The sequence below is a fragment of the Choloepus didactylus genome, chromosome 3 (assembly GCF_015220235.1).
Source record: "Choloepus didactylus isolate mChoDid1 chromosome 3, mChoDid1.pri, whole genome shotgun sequence".
Taxonomy (NCBI): domain Eukaryota; kingdom Metazoa; phylum Chordata; class Mammalia; order Pilosa; family Megalonychidae; genus Choloepus; species Choloepus didactylus.
Genome location: NC_051309.1, coordinates 80,399,380 through 80,419,330, shown reverse-complemented (window position 1 = coordinate 80,419,330; position 19,951 = coordinate 80,399,380). Strand labels below are relative to the sequence as shown.

Here is a 19,951-nt window from a genome sequence, read left to right as displayed (position 1 = left end):
ACCACAGCACACCTCTGAGAAAGTTTTAGCTGGGTTGATAAGTAAGTAAGCAAAGGTTGCTTGTTGAAAGAATCCAACTGCAAGAGTCTTGCCCCAGGCAGGAATGGGTATAACACTAGTACTTTCACCTCTCTTAGGCATTGGCTGAGGGAGTGTGGCCTTAGGTCTGATGTGAAGGTTAACCAAAAGAGGAAGCAGCTGGGCCTGTTAGTCAACTGTGCTCTCCCCAACAGGTTTTCTTAAGACTTGAGAAGCACACTTTCCTGTTGGCTGTCACACATATTAACATAAATAACATTTTTAAATGAAAAATAATTATATTTTCCAAAATGAAAAATAATGAGAAAATGTAAATCTCCTTAATACCTAGCTTAATAAAAGACAGCTGGATTGTTATATCTGCTTCTGCACTCAGTTGTCGCATGTTGTTTTGGTTGAAGTATATGAAGAAACTGACTTCACACAACTATGTAGTTGAAAAATGGAGTATTTTGATAGTCTTTTAGATAATTGTGGGTATTCTTCTTTGATACTAAACCAAAACTTGGTAAGTAGTACTTTCTTATAGGATTGGTTGGACTGTGAAATCTGAAATCATATCAATGAATTTTTCTTGTTCTGTTACATTAAAATCCATCCATCTTTCATTATGAATAGATCTTTTACCTGTGCATGATTTTGTAACATCATGCTTTAGTCATTAGGAAAATATTGATTTCTTAGATATATTTCATTATACAATATCAAAAAGTCACATTCTATCTCATCAGAAAAGTCTAAGTATTGGGAAACTGTAAAACACAGTAATGGATACAGGTTTAAGAGAATTGTAATCTTTGCCTAAAAATTAGAACTTTATCATTGACACAAATATTTGTCAGTTGTTTTCCTTGAAGTGAAAGGCTTTCCCTTAATTTCACTTTTTTAAAAGAAATTGTCTGCCAAATACCCCAACTCTCAATAACCATAGTTTTTCCCTCAGTCTTTCAAGCAAAAATGTTGTTCCATGAAAAAAGTGGCTAGTTCAGTTTGTATCACAAACAATCATACAAATACTTTTCTTAAGACATCCATTATACATTGGTATAAAGCAGAAGTGCTTTAGCATATTTCCTATTTTGTCACACAGAGTATGAAAAAGATATTTATTCTAGCATTTAGATTTAATATAAATAATACATTTTTACTGCTTCATCAGGGACATTCTTAAGTAAAATGTGTTTTTTGTTTTTTGGTTTTTTTTTATTGAGAATGTGTGGCTGTGAAGTATACAGTGACTGTTAGTACCATTTGGTACCACTGCTTTGAATCATGGTAAGGTGCCAACAGTTTTACCTACCATTGCTGTTGCATCATCAGTGCAAAGGTCTTTATGGTGAAAAAGACCAATAGCATCTTTGTATTAAGATGAGAATAACTTTGATCTTGTGAATTCCTGAAAGATTCTAGGGATCTCCATGGCTCTACAGACCATCCTTGCATAACTGCTGATCTATGTCATAATTTTTCTCATTTTAAATAAATCTAGTTTCAAAACCTCATTTTTTTAAAAATTCAATTTTATTGAGATATATTCACATACCATACAGTCATCCAAAGTGCACAATTAATTATTCACAGTGCTGTCATATAATTGTACATTCGTCACCACAGCCAACTTTTGAACATTTTCATACTAAAAAAAAATTAAAGTAAAAAAGAACACCTAAAACATCTCATCTTCCCCATTCTCCCCTATTATTCATTTAATTTTTGTCCCCATTTTTCTACTCATTTGTCCATACACTGAATAAAGGGAGTATAAGCCAACAAGGTTTTCACAGTCACAGTCACACACTATCTAGTTATACAATCATCTTCAGGAATCAAGGCTACTGGGTTGCAGTTCAACAGTTTCAAGTATTTCCTTCTAGTTAAAAGCTCTATTTTTAAAAGTAAATATTTTGAAAACCAATTTTGTGTTCTGTTTAGATGTCTCATACAGTTTCATTTTATTGACAAATATACTTTTATGTAGGTTTTCTCATGAGCTACAGTTAAAAATACAGAAAGATGGCAGAAATATTTCTTTGTCTAAAAAACCCCAAAACAGAAAGAAGGAAAAAGAAAAAGATGATTCCTTAGGTGAAGAAAGAAAAACACTTGTGGTGCAGGTAAATGTCCATATTTTAAATGTGTATTGTATCTTAAATTTAACATACCCGATTATCTTTTAATATTTTGAGGAAAAAAGTAAAGATTAAAAAAAGTTTTCTGAGTGTCACCACTCAGCATGTCATTGACTTTTAGCTTAGTTGCAAAATAAATATCGTCTCTATAGACGTTACCTTTTAAAAAAAAAATCTTAGTGTATACTGAGTGCTTACTGTGTATGACTGTGCAATAGGGCTCATCAGGAAATCATTCAAGGACAACACACGGACACAAACAAACACACACCATTATTTTTTCCTTAAATGATACAACATAAAATATCATTTTAAAAGTTTTATATAAAGTAGAGCATTTTAAAATTGAGATTTTGATATTTATTTTTTCCTGGTAAGTTATCCAGAATCTGTTCTTGGTAAGGTAATTCAAATTCACCACTGACCCACTCCCATTTTTTCAAATAAACCAAAACAATAAAGAGAAATGGTTTCAATTTTGTGTTTCTTGGCTCTGAACATATAGGAACAAATGTGGGTATTCTTGATTCCTCTTCCATGTTTTTTTCCCCCTGAAATTAATATATATGTATGATATCAAAGTTAGTATGAATTGCATTTCCATTCTGGTTGTATTTCACAATAAATGTCTGCATAAGAATCTCAGGATTAGTTTTAATTCTACAGGGAGACTAAAGAAATCAGGAGCACAAAATTGTAGTATCTATGGAATTCTGCTCTAGTTGATAGTACTTTATAGGAAGTGGTGTTTTTCATTCTTCTCAGATCTTAACATTTTTATTATGTCAGGATACAAATGCTGATCCCCAAATTAAGGAATCTAAAGTATTTAAAATAAAAGGATCAAAAATTGATGGAGAAAAAACTGAAAAAGGCGGTCGAGCTTCAAATGCTAGCTGTCTCCATGACAACGGGACAAGCCACATCAAAATGGTGCCTTCCACAAGCCTCGGAAATTGCAGCAATGGCAGTATGGAGCATACAAAGAATCCTGGCAAGGCAGTTCCCCCACTTATGCAAAATCTTTCTGCAGTGGCACCTAATATTAATTCTGGAATAGGTACTATCCCAGGAGTTCAGAGTTGCAGGTATGAATTAGGGAAATAAGACCAAAATCTGCTTAAAAGAATATTTACAAATTCAGCCACATTGTATTATTATCCTCAGGCTTTGGGGTGCTATTCATTCTTGTCATGTTGCTGTTTCAAAAGAATTTCTGGTCTATGTTATGAAAATTATTAGCAGTAGATCAAAAAAGATTCACCTAAGAAAATAGTCATACTGTTTAAGGTAAAGAGCTATTTAGTCTAATTAAAGGGAGGTTGTTCTAATAAAAGAGATAATTGATTTTGAGTGTCTGCTGCTGCATGGCATAGTTGTGGGTACAAAGGAGCTCTGTTTGGGAATTTTGCTGAGAGGGAGGTAATTTATTTGGTGGAAGCTGGAGGCTGGGTGGGAGACATAAGGGTAGTGGTAGAGGATAGAATGCTTCGCTAGATCTGTGTGCATTGCATATTTGAGAATAGGCATTAAATTCTTATTACACAGCATGCCACTTGGTGTTGTGTCATTGGTTTTGTGCTTAAGATGGTTACAGCTGGTTCTAACTTAAGTTTTCTTTTGTTGTTACAGATTGGATGAGAAAACCAAAAAGTATTACATACCATTTGTTAAACCAAATAAACATTCTCCATCAGGCATTTATAATATTAATGTTACCACATCAGTAAGTAAATTGTTCTCAGTGGTAGAAGTGCAAGCATTAATCAGTTCTAGAATTTTGTTAATATTAAATATGATAGTGAAGGACTGAGAATTGTATTTGGAGACATGTCATGAATGAAACCTTAATTATGCATATATCACCCCAGCCTGTCATGGTTATAAATGTGAAAGTGATCTAAAAGTGTGAAAGTTTAAATATAAAATGTTATATTATTATCTGTTTCAATTTTTTCAGTAACATGGTAAATTTCCTTAACCTAATGTTTGGTGATCAGTTCTTTTTTAGAGTGGATGAGAAGATAAATTATCTGACTATCTTACCCTCACCAGATTTTTGGTGAACGTTTTCTTTTAATTCATTTAGCAAATATTTATTCATCGTCTATTACGTGTAAGACATTGAAGATAAATAAGTCAGTCTCCCTTCAAGAGACCATGTTCTAGTAGGGGATCAACAAATTATAATGTCAGATTGTAAGAGAAGTATGTACAAGGTTCATAGGTAGCACAGGAAGGAGCATTATTACTTTCAACATAGCTGCCAGAATGTTTCTTTTCAAAGTTAAGTGAAATCATCATCACTTTTCTGCTTAAAACCCTCCATTGGCTTGTCATCTCAAGTAAAGGTCAAAGTCTTTACAGTGGCCTACAAGTTCCTGCATGATTCACTCCCCCCATCCTCTGACCCCATCTCTTGCGGCTCTTTCTTGCTTAATTTGTTCCAGCCACACTGATTTCCTTGTTATTCCTGGAACATGGCGAGGCATCCTCTTACCTTTGGCTTTTGTACTTGCAATTTCCTCTGTTTAGAACATTCTCCTCCCAGACAACCCAATGAATTTGTTTTCCCTGCTTCTTGGTTCACCTGAAACCTTATTGTGAGGTCTCTCCTAATCACCCTATTTAGTATTGTAACTCACTTTGCCTTCTAGTACTCTCTCTCCCCTTTCCTTGCTCAATTTTTTTCCCATGGCACATACCTCTAACGTCCTCTATATTCTGCTTATTTGTGTATTGTCTGTCTCCCCCCAGTGGAATGAAACCTTCCTGAGAGCAGGGACTTGTGCTTTGTTTGTTTTCCTCACTACATCAGCACCTAGAACAGTGTCTGCAATATTGAAGGTACTTAAGAAATGTATTGAATGAATGAATTCTTTCAGGGGGAGAAAGAGGTATGGAAGTCTTCCCAGAGGAGTATTTTTCTCACAAGTTTCCCTTCCCTACCTCTCGCATTCTCCTCAGAGCTGATAAAAAAAAAAAAAAAATAGCCTTCTTTTTGTCTCTCATGATTTGGACATTCCATTTGTTTTTCTTTTAATTTTTCTTAGCTGGCAATTTCTGTGCCTGTAGTACTTTCCTTTTTGATACACCCAGCTGACTTCTTTGTAAACATTTGTGTTTCATAATCCTGGCCTGCTTTGCAAGATTATTTTGATCAACAAGGTGCTTCAAAGTAGTGGCTTAATACCATTTTGCTGGAATTGCTATCACCCTGCTTTAGGCGTTGCATAATCCAGGCTGGCTGATAATTCTAGATCCTATTTCTGTTTATCCTTCCTTGGAAGAGGCAAATAAGAAAGGTGGTAAAGAGAAGGAGAAAAAAAAAATGTGGTCTTTCTTTAATGAAATTTAATGCAGGCAGAGCAAACCCTAGACTTTTTTCAACTTCTAGAATGAAGATCAACACCCACCCCACATGCTTTATGCCCTAATTCTGAGATGTGAATTGTTATAAACATTTCTTAAGGGTTTACTTGCAACTCTTTGAAAGATCCATGTGTATATCTGGTAGTTCAAACTAGTTATTTTATATTGTTTTTTGTACTTGGAGATAGTTTTTTTAAAACTAATTATGTCATTTTATAGCTGTTTTTTTTTTTTTTTTTATTTTGTTGAGGATTTTTGCATCTATATTCATTAGGGAGATTGGCTGGTAGTTTTCCTTTTTTGTAGCATCTTTGCCTGGTTTTGGTATTAGATTGATGTTAGCTTCATAAAATGAGTTAGGTAGTGTTCCATTTTCTTCAATGTTTTGAAAGAGTTTGAGTAAGATTGGTGTCAGTTCTTTCTGGAAAGTTTGGTAGAATTCCCCTGTGAAGCCATCTGGCCCTGGGCATTTATTTGTGGGAAGATTTTTGATGACTGATTGGATCTCTTTGCTTGTGATGGGTTGGTTGAGGTCTTCTATTTCTTCTCTGGTCAGTCTAGGTTGTTCATATGTTTCCAGGAAATTGTGCATTTCTTCTACATTATCCAGTTTGTTGCCATACAGTTGTTCATAATATCCTCTTATAATTTTTTAAATTTCTTCAGGATCTGCAGTTATGTCACCTTTTTCATTCATTATTTTGTTTATATGGGTCTTCTCTCTTTTTGATTTTGTCAGTCTAGCTAGGGGCTTGTCAATCTTGTTGATCTTCTCAAAGAACCAACTTTTGGTGATAGTTATCCTCTCTTGTTTTTTTTGTTCTCTATGTCATTTATTTCTGCTTTAATCCTTGTTATTTCTTTTCTTCTACTTGGTTTAGGATTGGTTTGCTGTTCATTTTCTAGCTTCTTCAGTTGATCCATTAGTTCTTTGATTTTGGCTCTTTCTTCCTTTTTAATATATGTGTTTAGTGCTATAAATTTCCCCCTCAGCACTGCTTTTGCTGCATCCCATAGGTTTTGGTATGTTGTGTTCTCATTTTCATTGGTCTCTATATATTTAGCAATTTCTCTTGCTATTTCTTCTTTAACCCACTGATTGTTTAGGAGTGTGTTGTTTAACCTCCAGGTATTTGTGAATTTTCTAAGTCTCTGATGGTTATTGACTTCTAATTGTATTCCATTGTGGTCAGAGAATGTGCTTTGAATAATTTCAATCTTTTTAAATTTATTGAGGCTTGTTTTATGTCCCAGCATATGATCTATTCTGGAGAAAGTTCCATGAGCACTAGAAAAGTATGTGTATCCTGGTGATTTGGGATGTGATGTCCTGTATATGTCTGTTAAATCTAATTCATTTATCAGATTGTTTAGGTTTTCAATTTCCTTATTGGTCTTCTGTCTGGTTGATCTATCTATAGGAGAGAGTGATGTGTTGAAGTCTCCCACAATTATTGTGGAGACATCAATTGCTTCCTTTAGTTTTGCCAGTGTTTCTCTCATGTATTTTGTGGCACCTTGATTGGGTGCATAGACATTTACGATTGTTATTTCTTCTTGTTGAATTGCCCCTTTTATTAGTATGTAGTGGCCTTCTTTGTCTCTCAAAACATCCCTGCATTTGAAGTCTATTTTATCTGAGATTAATATTGCTACACCTGCTTTCTTTTGGCTGTAGCTTGCATGAAATATTTTTTTCCATCCTTTCACTTTCAGTTTCTTTGTGTCCCTGTGTCTAAGATGAGTCTCTTGTATGCAACATATTGATGGTTCATTTTTTTTGATCCATTCTGCGAATCTATATCTTTTAATTGGGGAGTTTAATCCATTTACATTCAACGTTATAACCGTGAAGGCATTTCTTGAATCAGCCATCTTATCCTTTGGTTTATGTTTGTCATATTTTTCCCCTCTCTCTATTAATATCCTTTATTGTACCCATACCAAATCTCTTTAGTACTGAACCTTTCTCCAAGTCTCTCTGTCCTTTCTTTGTTTCTCTGTCTGTAGGGCTCCCTTTAGTATTGCCAGTAGGGCAGGTCTCTTGTTAGCAAATTCTCTCAGCATTTGTTTGTCTGTGAAAAATTTAAGCTGTCCCTCAAATTTGAAGGAGAGCTTTGCTGGATAAAGTATTCTTGGCTGGAAATTTTTCTCACTCAGAATTTTAAATATATCGTGCCACTGCCTTCTCGCATCCATGGTGGCTGCTGAGTAGTCACTACTTAGTCTTATGCTGTTTCGTTTGTATGTGGTGAATTGCTTTTCTCTTGCTGCTTTCAGAACTTGCTCCTTCTCTTCCGTGTTTGACAGTGTGATCAGAATATGTCTCGGAGTGGGTTTATTTGGATTTATTCTATTTGGAGTTCGCTGAGCGTTTATGATTTGTTTATTTATGTTGTGTAGAAGATTTGGGAAGTTTTCCCCAACAATTTCTTTGAATACTCTTCCTAGACCTTTACCCTTTTCTTCCCCTTCTGGGACACCAATGAGTCTTATATTCGGACGTTTCATATTATCTATCATATCCCTGAGGTCCATTTCGATTTTTTCAATTTTTTTCCCCATTCTTTCTTTTATGCTTTCATTTTCCATTCTGTCATCTTCGAGGTCACTGATTCGTTGTTCAACTTCCTCTAGTCTTGTACTGTGAGTGTCCAGAATCTTTTTAATTTGGTCCACAGTTTCTTTAATTTCCATAAGATCATCCATTTTTTTATTTAGTCTTGCAATGTCTTCTTTATGCTCTTCTAGGGTCTTCTTGATCTCTTTTGTATCCCGTACTATGGTCTCATTGTTCATCTTTAGTTCTTTGAGTAGCTGCTCTAGGTGCTGTGTCTCTTCTGATCTTTTGATTTAGGTGCTTGGGCTTGGGTTATCCATATCGTCTGGTTTTTTCATATGCTTTATAATTTTCTGTTGTTTTTGGCCTCTTGGCATTTGCTGAACTTGATAGGGTTCTTTTAGGATTTGTAGACCAATTGGAGTCCTTATCTCTAATTTATCAGATCTACAGCTTCGTGGAGTACACTTTCTCTAACTAACCAGAAGGTGGTGTCCACGAGCCACCTGTTCTCCACAAGCCAGTTCTCCCCTGCTTAGCCTTTTTGGTGAGTGGGGGAGTGAGTCTTGTGGGGTCCAATTGGTGTACCAAGCTTGCGTGTGTAGTTGGTGTTGCCTGCCCTGTATATGAGGCGTGTTTCTGGGCAGTCAGGGAGGGGGCTTGGCCCTAACAATCAAATCTCCCTGGTGATCCTAGAGTTTTAAAGCTGGTGCAATAGTCTAATCCTTCAGTTCAGTCCTGCCACAGTTTGTCTCTGCCACTGACCCACAAGTCCTTGGTATTGGCGTATGGCTCCTGAGACTTGCAAGTGGGCCCCTCTTCCAGGCTGTGCACCCCGGGTCCTCTGTTGAGGGATGACTGTGCTATGTCACAGGTGAGTGCCGTCCCCCCAGGGTGGTTCTGGGCTGCTGGGCTGTGTAGGGAGGCTCCCAGTCTGCTGAAATGATGGCTGAATGGGGCTTTGTTAATTCACACTGCTCCACCTTCCCAACTCCGGGACAATCAGCTGAGGTTGCCGGGAAGGCTAATGTCCACGCCCAGTTTTGTGGTGTGTGCCTGTTATTTGAAGCGCTTCCGTCCCACCGGGTTGTCTGGGGCAGGTCTGGGCTATGGGGCTGGCGACGGGCAGAAGTGTTTCCTGTCCACCAGGATGATGGCTGTGAGCAGACACCCCCCTTTTCTTGGGAAGTTGTGTTGTTTAGTGAATTTTCTCAGCCACTGGATTATTGCCTTTTGTCTCAGAGCTCTCTTAGTTCTGCTCTTGTCTTGACCTGCCCAAATTGCAAGTCTTTGAAGCTTTCTGTATTGGGCTTCTTAGAGTAATTGTTTTAGAAAAAGAAAAAAGGATTAAAAAAAAGGGCCCTCCTCAGAGATCTAATGGGTTATTGAAATGCTAAGAGACAAAGCAACCAGGTCCATTAAGGAAAGGTCCACAGGGCAGAGAGATCAGCTTTTCTTCGGGATTTGCATATGAGCCTCAGGGCCTGAGCTCTGCCCTTCCCCTTTCTATGTTCACCGGAACTCCAAAAATCCTCCGCTTTTATTTTGGAGTTTTTCGTGTTGTTTTTTTTCTATGCCTGTCTCCTCTCTGCTGGGCTGGCTGCTCTGAGATTCTCTGGTGTGTGGTCTCAGTCTATAGATTTCGCTGATCTCAGCAGTTCCGCATTTTCATGAGTGTTGTATGAAGTATGCCCAAAGTCAGATTGCTCTGTGGTGTCCAGTCCACGCAGTTCCTGGCTTTCTACCTACTTTCCTGGAGGAGTAACTAAAACATACAGCTCACCAGTCCGCCATCTTGCCCCGCCTCCTCCAGATGTGTGGTCTTAGGCAAGTAATTTAAAGTTCTCTGTATCTAAGTTTCCTTATCTTCACTGGAGGATGGCCGATGGTGTCCGGAAAACCTCTGTTAGCTGGGAAGGCACGTGGCTGGCGTCTGCTCCAAAGTTCTGGTTTCAAAATGGCTTTCTCCCAGGACGTTCCTCTCTAGGCTGCAGTTCCTCAAAAATGTCACTCTCAGTTGCTCTTGGGGCATTTGTCTTCTCTTAGCTTCTCTGGGGCAAAAGTCTGCTTTCAAAGGCCATCTCCAAAATGTCTCTAAAGCTGAAGCTCCTCTCTCAGTTCCTGTGCGTTCTTCCAAGTGTCCCTCTTGGCTGTAGCTCCTCTTCAGACCGTCACTCGGCTGCACTGAGACTATAGCTGTTTTTAAACTAAGAGACTTAGCACTTATTCTATTAAAAGAGCAAGGAGAAACATCCAAAAGACAGAAACTCAAAAGCTAACTGCAGGACTCCTAAAGACTTCCTGGGAGGCAGCTAAAAACTTTCTGGGAGGCAGAATGGCATAATTCACAAAGTGTTAAGCTGGAGGAGACATGAAGGAACCTCAATCCTGGGCTTGATGCTGCCATCATACATACATACATTCATGATTCTTTACAGATACTTATATGTATATATACATACATGCACATATATATACATATGATTTCATTTCATATATATTTATTTAGCAAACCACGTAGCTCTGTGTATAACTTGTTTTGAAAATGTGAAAAAGAATATAGAATTTCTTTAATTCTGCAGTGAAACAGATTGGAAAAGTGTGGAATCATTAAAATGCAGAATTGAAGTGCTACTATTATGCCTTTTTTTTTTTTTAGACATTATCAACAATGAAATAATAGTGCTAAGAATATTAGGAGAATAGTTGAAGTTATAATTCCTTACTTAATAAACCACATTCCAACTGATTTTCTAAATTTTTTTTTATCTCTGTATTAGTCTGATCTTATAACAAAAAGGATTTTGGAATTTTTTTCTGTTTTGTAACTGCCTCCACATCCATGCATGTTTGTCTTCCCTACTTGGGTTTTGCAATCCATTTTTGTTCCTGAAACTGCCTTGGGTTTATTTGTGTGCAGATTACTTTTTTTTTTAACCTGTCTATAAGAAGAGAGATGAAAATCAGCACCACCTTGGGACATTTGCTCTGAAGAGTGGGAGGATGGTACAGTGAAGAGGAAACTTGATTAAGTGCCCAACCTAACAGTGTGCAGGTTGAGGTTGTTACATTGAAAGCATGTTTCATTTAAAGTTAAATTAAGCCCCTAGGATTTTACTATTTTTGCTAAAAAAACTTCTTTTCTGCCATCTCTCTGTATTTGGAAGTGACCTAACAAAGGAAACTTGTCCATATTAATCAGCCTTGAAGAAAACTGATTAATTCAACAAACATTTATTAGATGCACACTATATTCCAAGCACTGTGCTAAGCTCTAGAGAACATACAACTTAGTGTTGATATGCTACTCAATATTTTTTTTTACCCTTTATCTGAAATGCACTAATTTTTATTTCTGTGTCCATCTGGGTGCTCTTGCTCTTTTGTTCATTATTTCAGTGCTTCAAATGAACAAAAACAAACAAACAAAACAGAACATCTGCTGGGGACGCCAGGGACTCCAGGGCTGTAATGGCAGACTCCAGGGGCTGGAAGTGGGGATTCGTCCAGGATGCTTGTTTCTGAGCCTTTTAATACAGAGTGGCCATTCATCCTCTTAGTGTTCCTGTCAGCCAGGAAGGTGGTATTGGGTGGGACCAGCACTTCAGAGCTTAGTGAAGTCCTAGAGTCTTAGCACTTATACTTGTTTCTTTTCAAATAGTCAGAGGCTTGTAAAAAAAAAAAATACTTAACCATGTTTTTCTTGATCTATATTTATAGAATGAAAGTGTTCTAAAGTAGGAATAGTATAATTTGTAAAGAGAGTATAGATAGGAAGAAAATGAGAACATATGTTAGCTCAGAGACCAATATATAGAGAGACACAGGGAAAGGAGTATGGGCTAAATTTTGGCTTTGTCCTAAGTCATTATGTACATTTACAGGTAAGAGCAGAGGTTTTGAAGAAAAAAAAAAAAAAAAAAAGGAAAATAAATCAATGACTTGTCTTTCATTTGGACATTGTCCATTTAGAGGAAAATATATAAGGCTTTCAGGTTTCAGTTCTAGATAAATAAATGGAATTTAATTTTAAAAATAACTTTGAGAAATTTAGCTACAAAATACAATTACATATTATCAAAAACCATACAGCAGTACCTCTTTGTGGTATTTGCTTGCCGTTCACCATGTAGGGATATGCCAGCAGAAAGTTTAAGCAAACCATAAAAACTAGTGCAGGAGAGGCTAGACGGGAAAAGTCCCATGTCAAAACTTTAAAAGCAATAGCCATATTCTAGTACTACCACAAAATAGCAGAAAGACCAAAAACTTGTTGTTGAGGGTAATAGGGTGTTCGGGTCCAGACCAAGTTTGTGAAGAGCACAAGCCATTGCCACTGCAAGACCAAAAAACATGCCAGGCACTGAAGCAGACATAGATTTATTAGGACTTACGAATAAGAGAGAGTCTCCAGTGGTAGTGGTCCAGAGGGGTAGTGCTCTGCAGAGAGGCAGGAGTACAAAGAGCAATATATATATGATTTTAGAACAAAGACATTCCATATGCTATAAGGACATTGGACCTCTAGGATAATTATTAAAGGGCTTCAAGACCTGATGTTCTACTAAGATTAATGTTTAAGACTAAGATACGATCAGTGCCACCCTGCTCCCCTCCCTTTACATCCGTGACTACATTCTTGTAGCTCTGGGGAGGTTGTTTTCCTTCTTGACCTTTGTCCTGGTCAAGCAGATTGTTAGTGCTTGGGGCTTCATTCCTGGTTAGGAGGGGGCCTGGGCCCTGTCTTTGTGAATTGTGAATGAGTTCCAGCCCTGATGTCATAGCCAATGAAGCTATGGGGCAGACTCTGACTTCCACCTATCATATGACCACTAGTTCTTTTTTCTAAGTTTATTAAATAATTTTTTTTAATAGAGAAGTTGTGGGTTTACAGAACAATCTTGCATAAAATACAGGATTCCCATACACCACTCCAGCACCAACACTTGCATTGGTGTGGAAAATTTGTTACAATCGATAATAATGCTTTTTTTTGTAATTCTATTTTTTAACAATAGTTACATTTCTTAAAGTTGATGAAAGATTATTAAAGTAATACTATAACTATTTTCCATAGTTTACATAGGGGTATTTTTTCCCCAAATTATTGACCAATTATTATTATTATAATCATTATTATTTCTTCATGCATGTCTTTATTTTATTACTCGTCTACCCATACACTGGATAAAGGGAGTGTCAGTCACAAGGTTTTCACAATCACACTGAGCTCTAGTTCTTGGTCTAATTCTATCTTTTAATCTGGTTTGAGAAACTATGGGGAGGAATATATTCATTCATATGTACACATACACTGAGCCTGGTGGGAAGATAACTCCCGGAAGGCTAGGTTGATTTTAAACCTCCTTTCACCAAGCCTAATAGAAAGTGTTTAATAAACACTTTAGATGGAGTAACTCCATCTAAAAATATTTTAATTTCAAACTTCTAGATTAAGTATGGCACTTAAAAATATTTAACATAGATGGTACAGTTTTGTTGATATTATTATTGTTATTTTTTAAAGGTACCCTTTACAAATTTTCTAAGTTAAATTCAGTGTACATATGAAGTTGATTTATAGTGAGGGATACATAGTGTCAAAAATTCAGAGTTACTAATACCCCTTCTTAGTAATATTTTTTTCTTTCTGCTTAATATGAAAGTGACCTATTTTAAAAGCAAGGTGACCATAATTATATCTGTTGAAATGATAATTACTGATGGTTGTCTATTCTTTCCCAACAGAGGGCTGGAATAAAACAGGTTCTTGATTGAAATATGACCAGAGGAACTTATTGTTTAAGAAGTCTCCTCATAGCTCCAACAAACAAATAAAAAGGACTATGATATCTCTAGGTTGCTGAAAGTTCCATGTGGTGGGTGGATCTTGGGGCATCTCACCCAGCAAATGCCTTTTTACCTTTTAGCCAGTGTAGTCCAGTTGTGCTTCCATCATGTTTCTCAGAAGCGTCCACACTAAGACTGCCACTACTGAAAGTCTCTAACTCCTGTGATTAACTTCTATAGGGGAGTTTTTGTAAGTGGAGCTAGAACCTCTGCAACATTACGTAAATAAAGTAGACAGTCTTTCAGGACTTTAAAATTTGTTTAAGAGATTAAAGTGTTATATACAGATAAGTGTTTTTCTCTGTATTCTTTTATTTTAAAGACTTTTTTATTTTTATTTTAAAGAAAATTTAAATTTAAATGTATATAAAATAGAGAGAAGAGATTAATGAATCTGTATGTATCTGCCATCCAGCTTTAACAATTACCAACTCAGTGCCAGCCTTATTCTGTACGCTCATCCGCTTCCCTGTCCCAACTACATATTTTGAAGCAAAACCTAGACATCATATCATTTCAGATGTAAATATTTAAGTTCCTGTCTCTAAAAGATAGGAACCCTGTTTCTAATCATTATTTTATTATGATCAACACTTAATTATTCAAAGGTCAAAGATACCTAAAAGACTTTGTTAGTCCTCATATTTTCTGATAACTTCCTTGTACGTAGGCCAGGATGAATTAAGTGGGAATTGCAATGGATTAGAAGAGTTCTGGGGGTTAGAGAAGTGTTATGGGAAACAGTCTGAGGCAGAATTAAAATGAAGTAGTGAACTAAAATAGTTTCTTAGGAGGAGCTGGGGTCATGGCCAGGAAGACAGTATCATGTTCTAAATTTGTGGGACAAGACGAGGACAAATATAGAAAAAAGAGTAAGAAGATTATAGTGGGACAGTAAAAAACAAGCTAGGAGAAGACGTGATATACAAGTCAAAATGAACTATTCACAGTTAAGGTAGACAACAGCAACTATTATGCTGAAAAGCCCAGCAAGTGTTGTAAGGCCTGACGTTGCTGCCTGAAGGACCAGGACATTGGTGCTCATCTTTTAACCTTTCACTGCTTGCAAGGACTTCCACTGAAGGTTGGCAGAGGCAGAATGAGAAGTTCATAACAATCAAGTTATTCACTTGTTCGCACTTTTAATGCATTTAATGAGAATAGAGGTTTGAAATAATTGGGTGAAATTATTTTGTGTGTTAGTGTTCCTCAAATTTTATGTTATTCTAACCCTTCAATTGCACAAATTTCAGGATTTGAACATAATAGTTACAAAAGGGGGATAAATTCACTTACCTTGAAGGTAATTCATTTGTTTTAATCACTCTAATGATTAGGTCTCTAGTGAAAAGAGCCTCCTTCAAGGAAGTAACAAAAGAAGAGAATTCTCAAAGACAGATGTCCGTTTGCCTGAACTAAACTATAATCATCTCCCTGAACTAAGAGCTTTGGAAGGCATAGGTATGTTTATGAAGCTTTTAATTTTTTCATATTGTTTATAGTATTTAAAATTTATATTAAATAAGCTAATTTTATTAAAAATAAATCACAGAACTTTACATATTTAAGTATGTAAATATGTGTAGTTTGTACATACTGAGGGGTAGATATAGAATGTGAAAAGGTAACATAAATATCTTGCTCTGTTTATGGTCATTTTAAATCTAGCTCGAAATTCCAAGCTAATCAAGAAGGAGAACAAAATTCTTTCAGAATCTCGAATTCCTTCTCTGGCCGCTATTGACCTGCACACCTCCAGTATTGCATTATATCAGGTACAGAAATTCCCTTTGTCAGTTGGATGGAACTTGGGTCTCTCTTATAACCCTATTAAAATATTCTAGGGAGAGGTTCCTCTGAAGGGTTGAGTGGGTTTATTGGTGGGATCTAGAAAATTTTGCTTGTTAAATTTTGTTTTATGATGCACTGTACTTAGTAGCTTTATTACACATATATTTGTATAAATATTTCCCAATTTAGAGTAATCAGTTTTTGTATGTAAAAAATGAATGTTTATGTGTATGTGTGGGTAGCCTTGCTAAAGCCTTTATATAATTATGTGTTTTGTGGTAGCTTGTAATATTTCTTTGCACTAAAAAAAATTATAACCTATCTTTCACACAGTGAAACTGTAATTGTTTTTATTCTTTGAAAATACAGTCATTTGCTATTTTTTCTAAGACAATTCATTTCATCCATGTTAAAGATTTTCTATTCCACATAATCAACTTTTTTCTATAATTTCTCTTAACTCTTCAGAATATGTACATTTCTACTACTTTTTATGTCAACAGTCTTATCACTCATTCTTATCTTAAGAAAATTGACAGATTTTTTAATCTCCTGAACCATCCATAACTGGCTACAAACTTTGGGCATGGATCATTGTACTTTAAACAGGTTTCCCACCTTGCTTGTGAAGCTAAGTAGCTTTTGTTTTGGAATTTAATTCTCTATTCTCATTATTATAACATTTCCATTTCATAAAGAGTATCTCTATGATGCTTCTTTATCCATTTGGATGCTTTTTGCTACTGTTACTCTTTAACAGTTCTGTAGAGTTCTATAAACAAGGGAAATAGTATTGTAGAAGATAAATTATAGCAATGTTGAGGAAGTTACCCAGAGATGATGAGAGGGTAATTATTAACTACTGCTTTTTCTTAACAGCAATTTCTGTAGTAACATTTAATTAAAGACAAATGAATTTCTTTATTTGTCTTTAATTAAATGTGTGAAGGTAAAACACTGTCACAAATTTCACCTTTAGAAACTACAGAATGTTGATGAATTTCTTGTATACTTCTAAACTTTAATGTGAATTTTAAAGGCACAGACTTTTTCACTTGCTCTTTCATGAGTACACAATTATTGAAAACACTTTTAAGCCTTGAAATAACCAAATCCAGTTTCATGCAATGGAAAAAAGGCTTTAGCTGCCTTCATACACCTTCAGTATTTTTATTTGCTGTTTTAAATTAATCTTTTTATATTTATAAACTGTTCCTGCTTTTAAATCTCAATTTACTTGTTCAATGTACTTGTTAAACTTGTATTTATTTCTATTTCATTATTTTCACTCTCTTTTTATTACCTCTTTATCAGTCAGCTACCTAGAGGTTTGTCATTTTTGTTGATTTGCTTTTGGTTTTGCTCTTTTTTTTCTGTAGTCCATTTTCTATTCATTGATTTCTGTTCTTATCTTTCTTCCTTTTCTCCTTTTACTTGTTTTGGGTTTATATAACTCTATTTTTCTAGCTTCTTAAGGGAACCTGTCCCTAGGTCACTGATTTTAGATCTTTTTTCTTTTCTAATATAAGCATTTAAAGCTATAAGTTTTCCTCTAATTACTGCTTTTGTTTCAGCCCACAAATTTTGATATGTTGCAGTTTCATGTCATTCATTTCAAACATTTTCTTATTTTCCTTATATTTTCTTGATAATTTTGACCCATGAATTATTTAGAAATGCATTAATACCCATATATTTTGAATTTTCCTAGATATCATCTTATTATTGATTTATAATTTAATTCTGTTGTGGTCAGAGAATACACTGTGTGATTTTGATTCTTTTAAATTCATTCATTGTTTTATGGCCCAGAGTGTGGTCGGTCATTGTGTATAACCTTGTTCCCTTGAAAAGAATATATATTCTGCCATTGTGGAATGCAGTGTTCTATAAATGTGAATTAGATTCAAGTGGTTGATAGTGTTGTCCAAATCTGTGTCTTTAATGATTTTTTTGGTTTGTTTAATTCTGTCAGTTCTTGAAAGAGCATTGTCAAAATCTTTCCTGGTAATTGTGGGATTGTCTATTTTTTTCTTTATTATCTGTTAATTTTTGCTTCATGTACTTTAAATCTCTATTATTTGGTACACACATATTTATGATTGTTTTGTCTTCTTGATACATTCTTTTTATCATTATGAACTGTCCTTCTTTATCTCTGGTAGTGCTCTGCACCTTGAAATCTATTTTATTTAAGATTATATAATAGCCACTTCAGTAAGCCACTTATATATACATGTACTGGTTTGTATATATTGTGTCCCCCAGTAAAAGCCATATTCTTTAATGCAATCTTGGGGGGGCAAATGTGTTAGTGTTGATTAGACTGGAATTCTTCGATTGAGTGTTTCCTTGGAGATGTGACTCAATCATCTGTGGGCGAGACCTTTTATTGGATTATTTCCATGGAGCTGTTGCCCCACCCATTCAGGGTGGGTCTTAATTGGATCACTGGAATACTTTAAAAAGAGCCACACAGGCCCAGATGCTGGCTGCAGATGAGAGACAGTTTGAAGATGGCCATTGAAAGCAGACTTTTGCTCTGAAGAAGCTAAGACAGGACAAAAAGCCCCAAGAGCAACACTTTTGAGAATGCCATTTTCAAACGCCACCTGGGAGCAAGCAGACGCCAGCCATATGCCTTCCCAGCTAACAGGTTTTCCGGATGCCAAATGGTCTTTTCTCCAGTAAAGATATTGTGCCAGTTTGGATGTGTTATGTCCCCCAATATGCCATTATCTTTGATGCAGTCTTGTGTGGGCAGATGTATTAGTGTTGAGTAGATTGTAATTCTTTGATTGAGTATTTCCATGGAGATGCGACTCACCCAACTATAGGTGTTAACTCTGATTGGATAATTTCTGTGGAGGTGTGGCCTGCCCATTCAGCATGGGCTTTGATTAGTTTCCTGGAGCACTATATAAGCTCAGACACAAGGAGCGAGCTTGCTACAGCCAAGAGGACACTTTGAAGAATGCATAGGAGCTGAGAGAGAGGATGAAGAATGCGTAGGAGCTGAGAGAGAGGAGTTGCAGATGAGAGACAGTTTGAAGACGGCTGTTGAAAGCAGACTTTTGTTCAGGAGAAGTTAAGAGAGGAAAAACGCCCCAAGAGAAACTAAAAGTGACATTTTTGAGGATCTGCAGCCTAGAGAGGAACATCCTGGGGGAAAGCCATTTTGAAACCAGAACTCTGGAGCAGATGCCAGCCATGTGCCTTCCCAGCTAACAGAAGTTTTTCGGGGACACCATTGGCTATCCTCCAGTGAAGGTACCCTATTGTAGATGCCTTATCTTGGACATTTTATGGCCTTAAGACTGTAACTTTGTAACCAAATAAACCCCCTTTATAAAAGCCAATCCACTTCTGGTATTTTGAAAAAGGGCAGCTTTAGCAAACTGGAACAATGCATATATATTTTTTAACTTTCATTTACTTTCTACTTACCTGGTTTTTATATTTAAAATGTTTCTTTTGCAAATAGTATATAGGTAAGGTTTTACCTTTTCATCCATTCTGTCAGTCTCTGCCTTTTAGTTGGAATGTGTATAAGTTTTCTATTGCTTTAAACAAATTACAACAAACTTAACACAACATCCATTTATGATCTCACAGTTTCCGTAGATTAGAGATCTGGACACAGCTGGTTCTCCACTTAGAGTCTCATGGGCCAAAATCAAGATGTTGGCAGACAAACACAAGAACATAAATATTATATGATCTTGCTTATATGAAGTACCTAGAATAAGGAAATTTGTAGAGACAGATAGTAGATTACAGGTTACCAGGGGCCAAGGATGAGGGATATGGGGAGTTATTGCTTAAGAGGTGCTGAGTTTCTGTTTGAGGTGATGGATGTTGGTGATGGTAACATGATATTGTGAGTAATTAATTAATATCCCTGAATTGTACACTTGAAAGTGGTTAAAATGGGAAATTCTGAATTGTATATATGTTACTACAATAAAAAGTTAAAAAAAAAAAAAAAAAGAAGAAGAAGAAAAATATGTTGCAGGGCTACATTTCTTTCTGGAGGATTTGGGGAGAATCTGTTTCCAGGCTCATTCAGGTTGTTGGCAGAATTTAGTTTCATGTGGTTGTAGGACTGAGGTTTCCATTTCCTTGCTGGCTGACAGCCAGGGGTTGTTCTTAGCTTCTAGAGGCAACCTCTATTTCTTGGCTCAGGGCCTACTTCTTCCAACGTCAAAGC

General features: G+C 36.1%; 1 protein-coding gene across 5 annotated transcripts in view; it reads left to right on the top strand.

Annotated features, from left to right (window-relative positions):
* Positions 1-19,951, top strand: part of CDKL2 (cyclin dependent kinase like 2) — a 111,792-nt gene that overhangs the window by 29,140 nt on the left and 62,701 nt on the right. For 4 of the 5 annotated variants that reach the window (XM_037829985.1, XM_037829984.1, XM_037829987.1 and 1 more), the window contains exons 8-12: positions 2,018-2,153; positions 2,958-3,256; positions 3,801-3,894; positions 15,288-15,411; positions 15,619-15,725. In XM_037829985.1, the coding sequence (XP_037685913.1) occupies positions 2,018-2,153; positions 2,958-3,256; positions 3,801-3,894; positions 15,288-15,411; positions 15,619-15,725 (760 nt within the window). Of the gene's footprint in view, positions 1-2,017; positions 2,154-2,957; positions 3,257-3,800; positions 3,895-15,287; positions 15,412-15,618; positions 16,080-19,951 lie in introns of those variants that run through there. The other variant, XM_037829982.1, reaches the window with a different exon arrangement.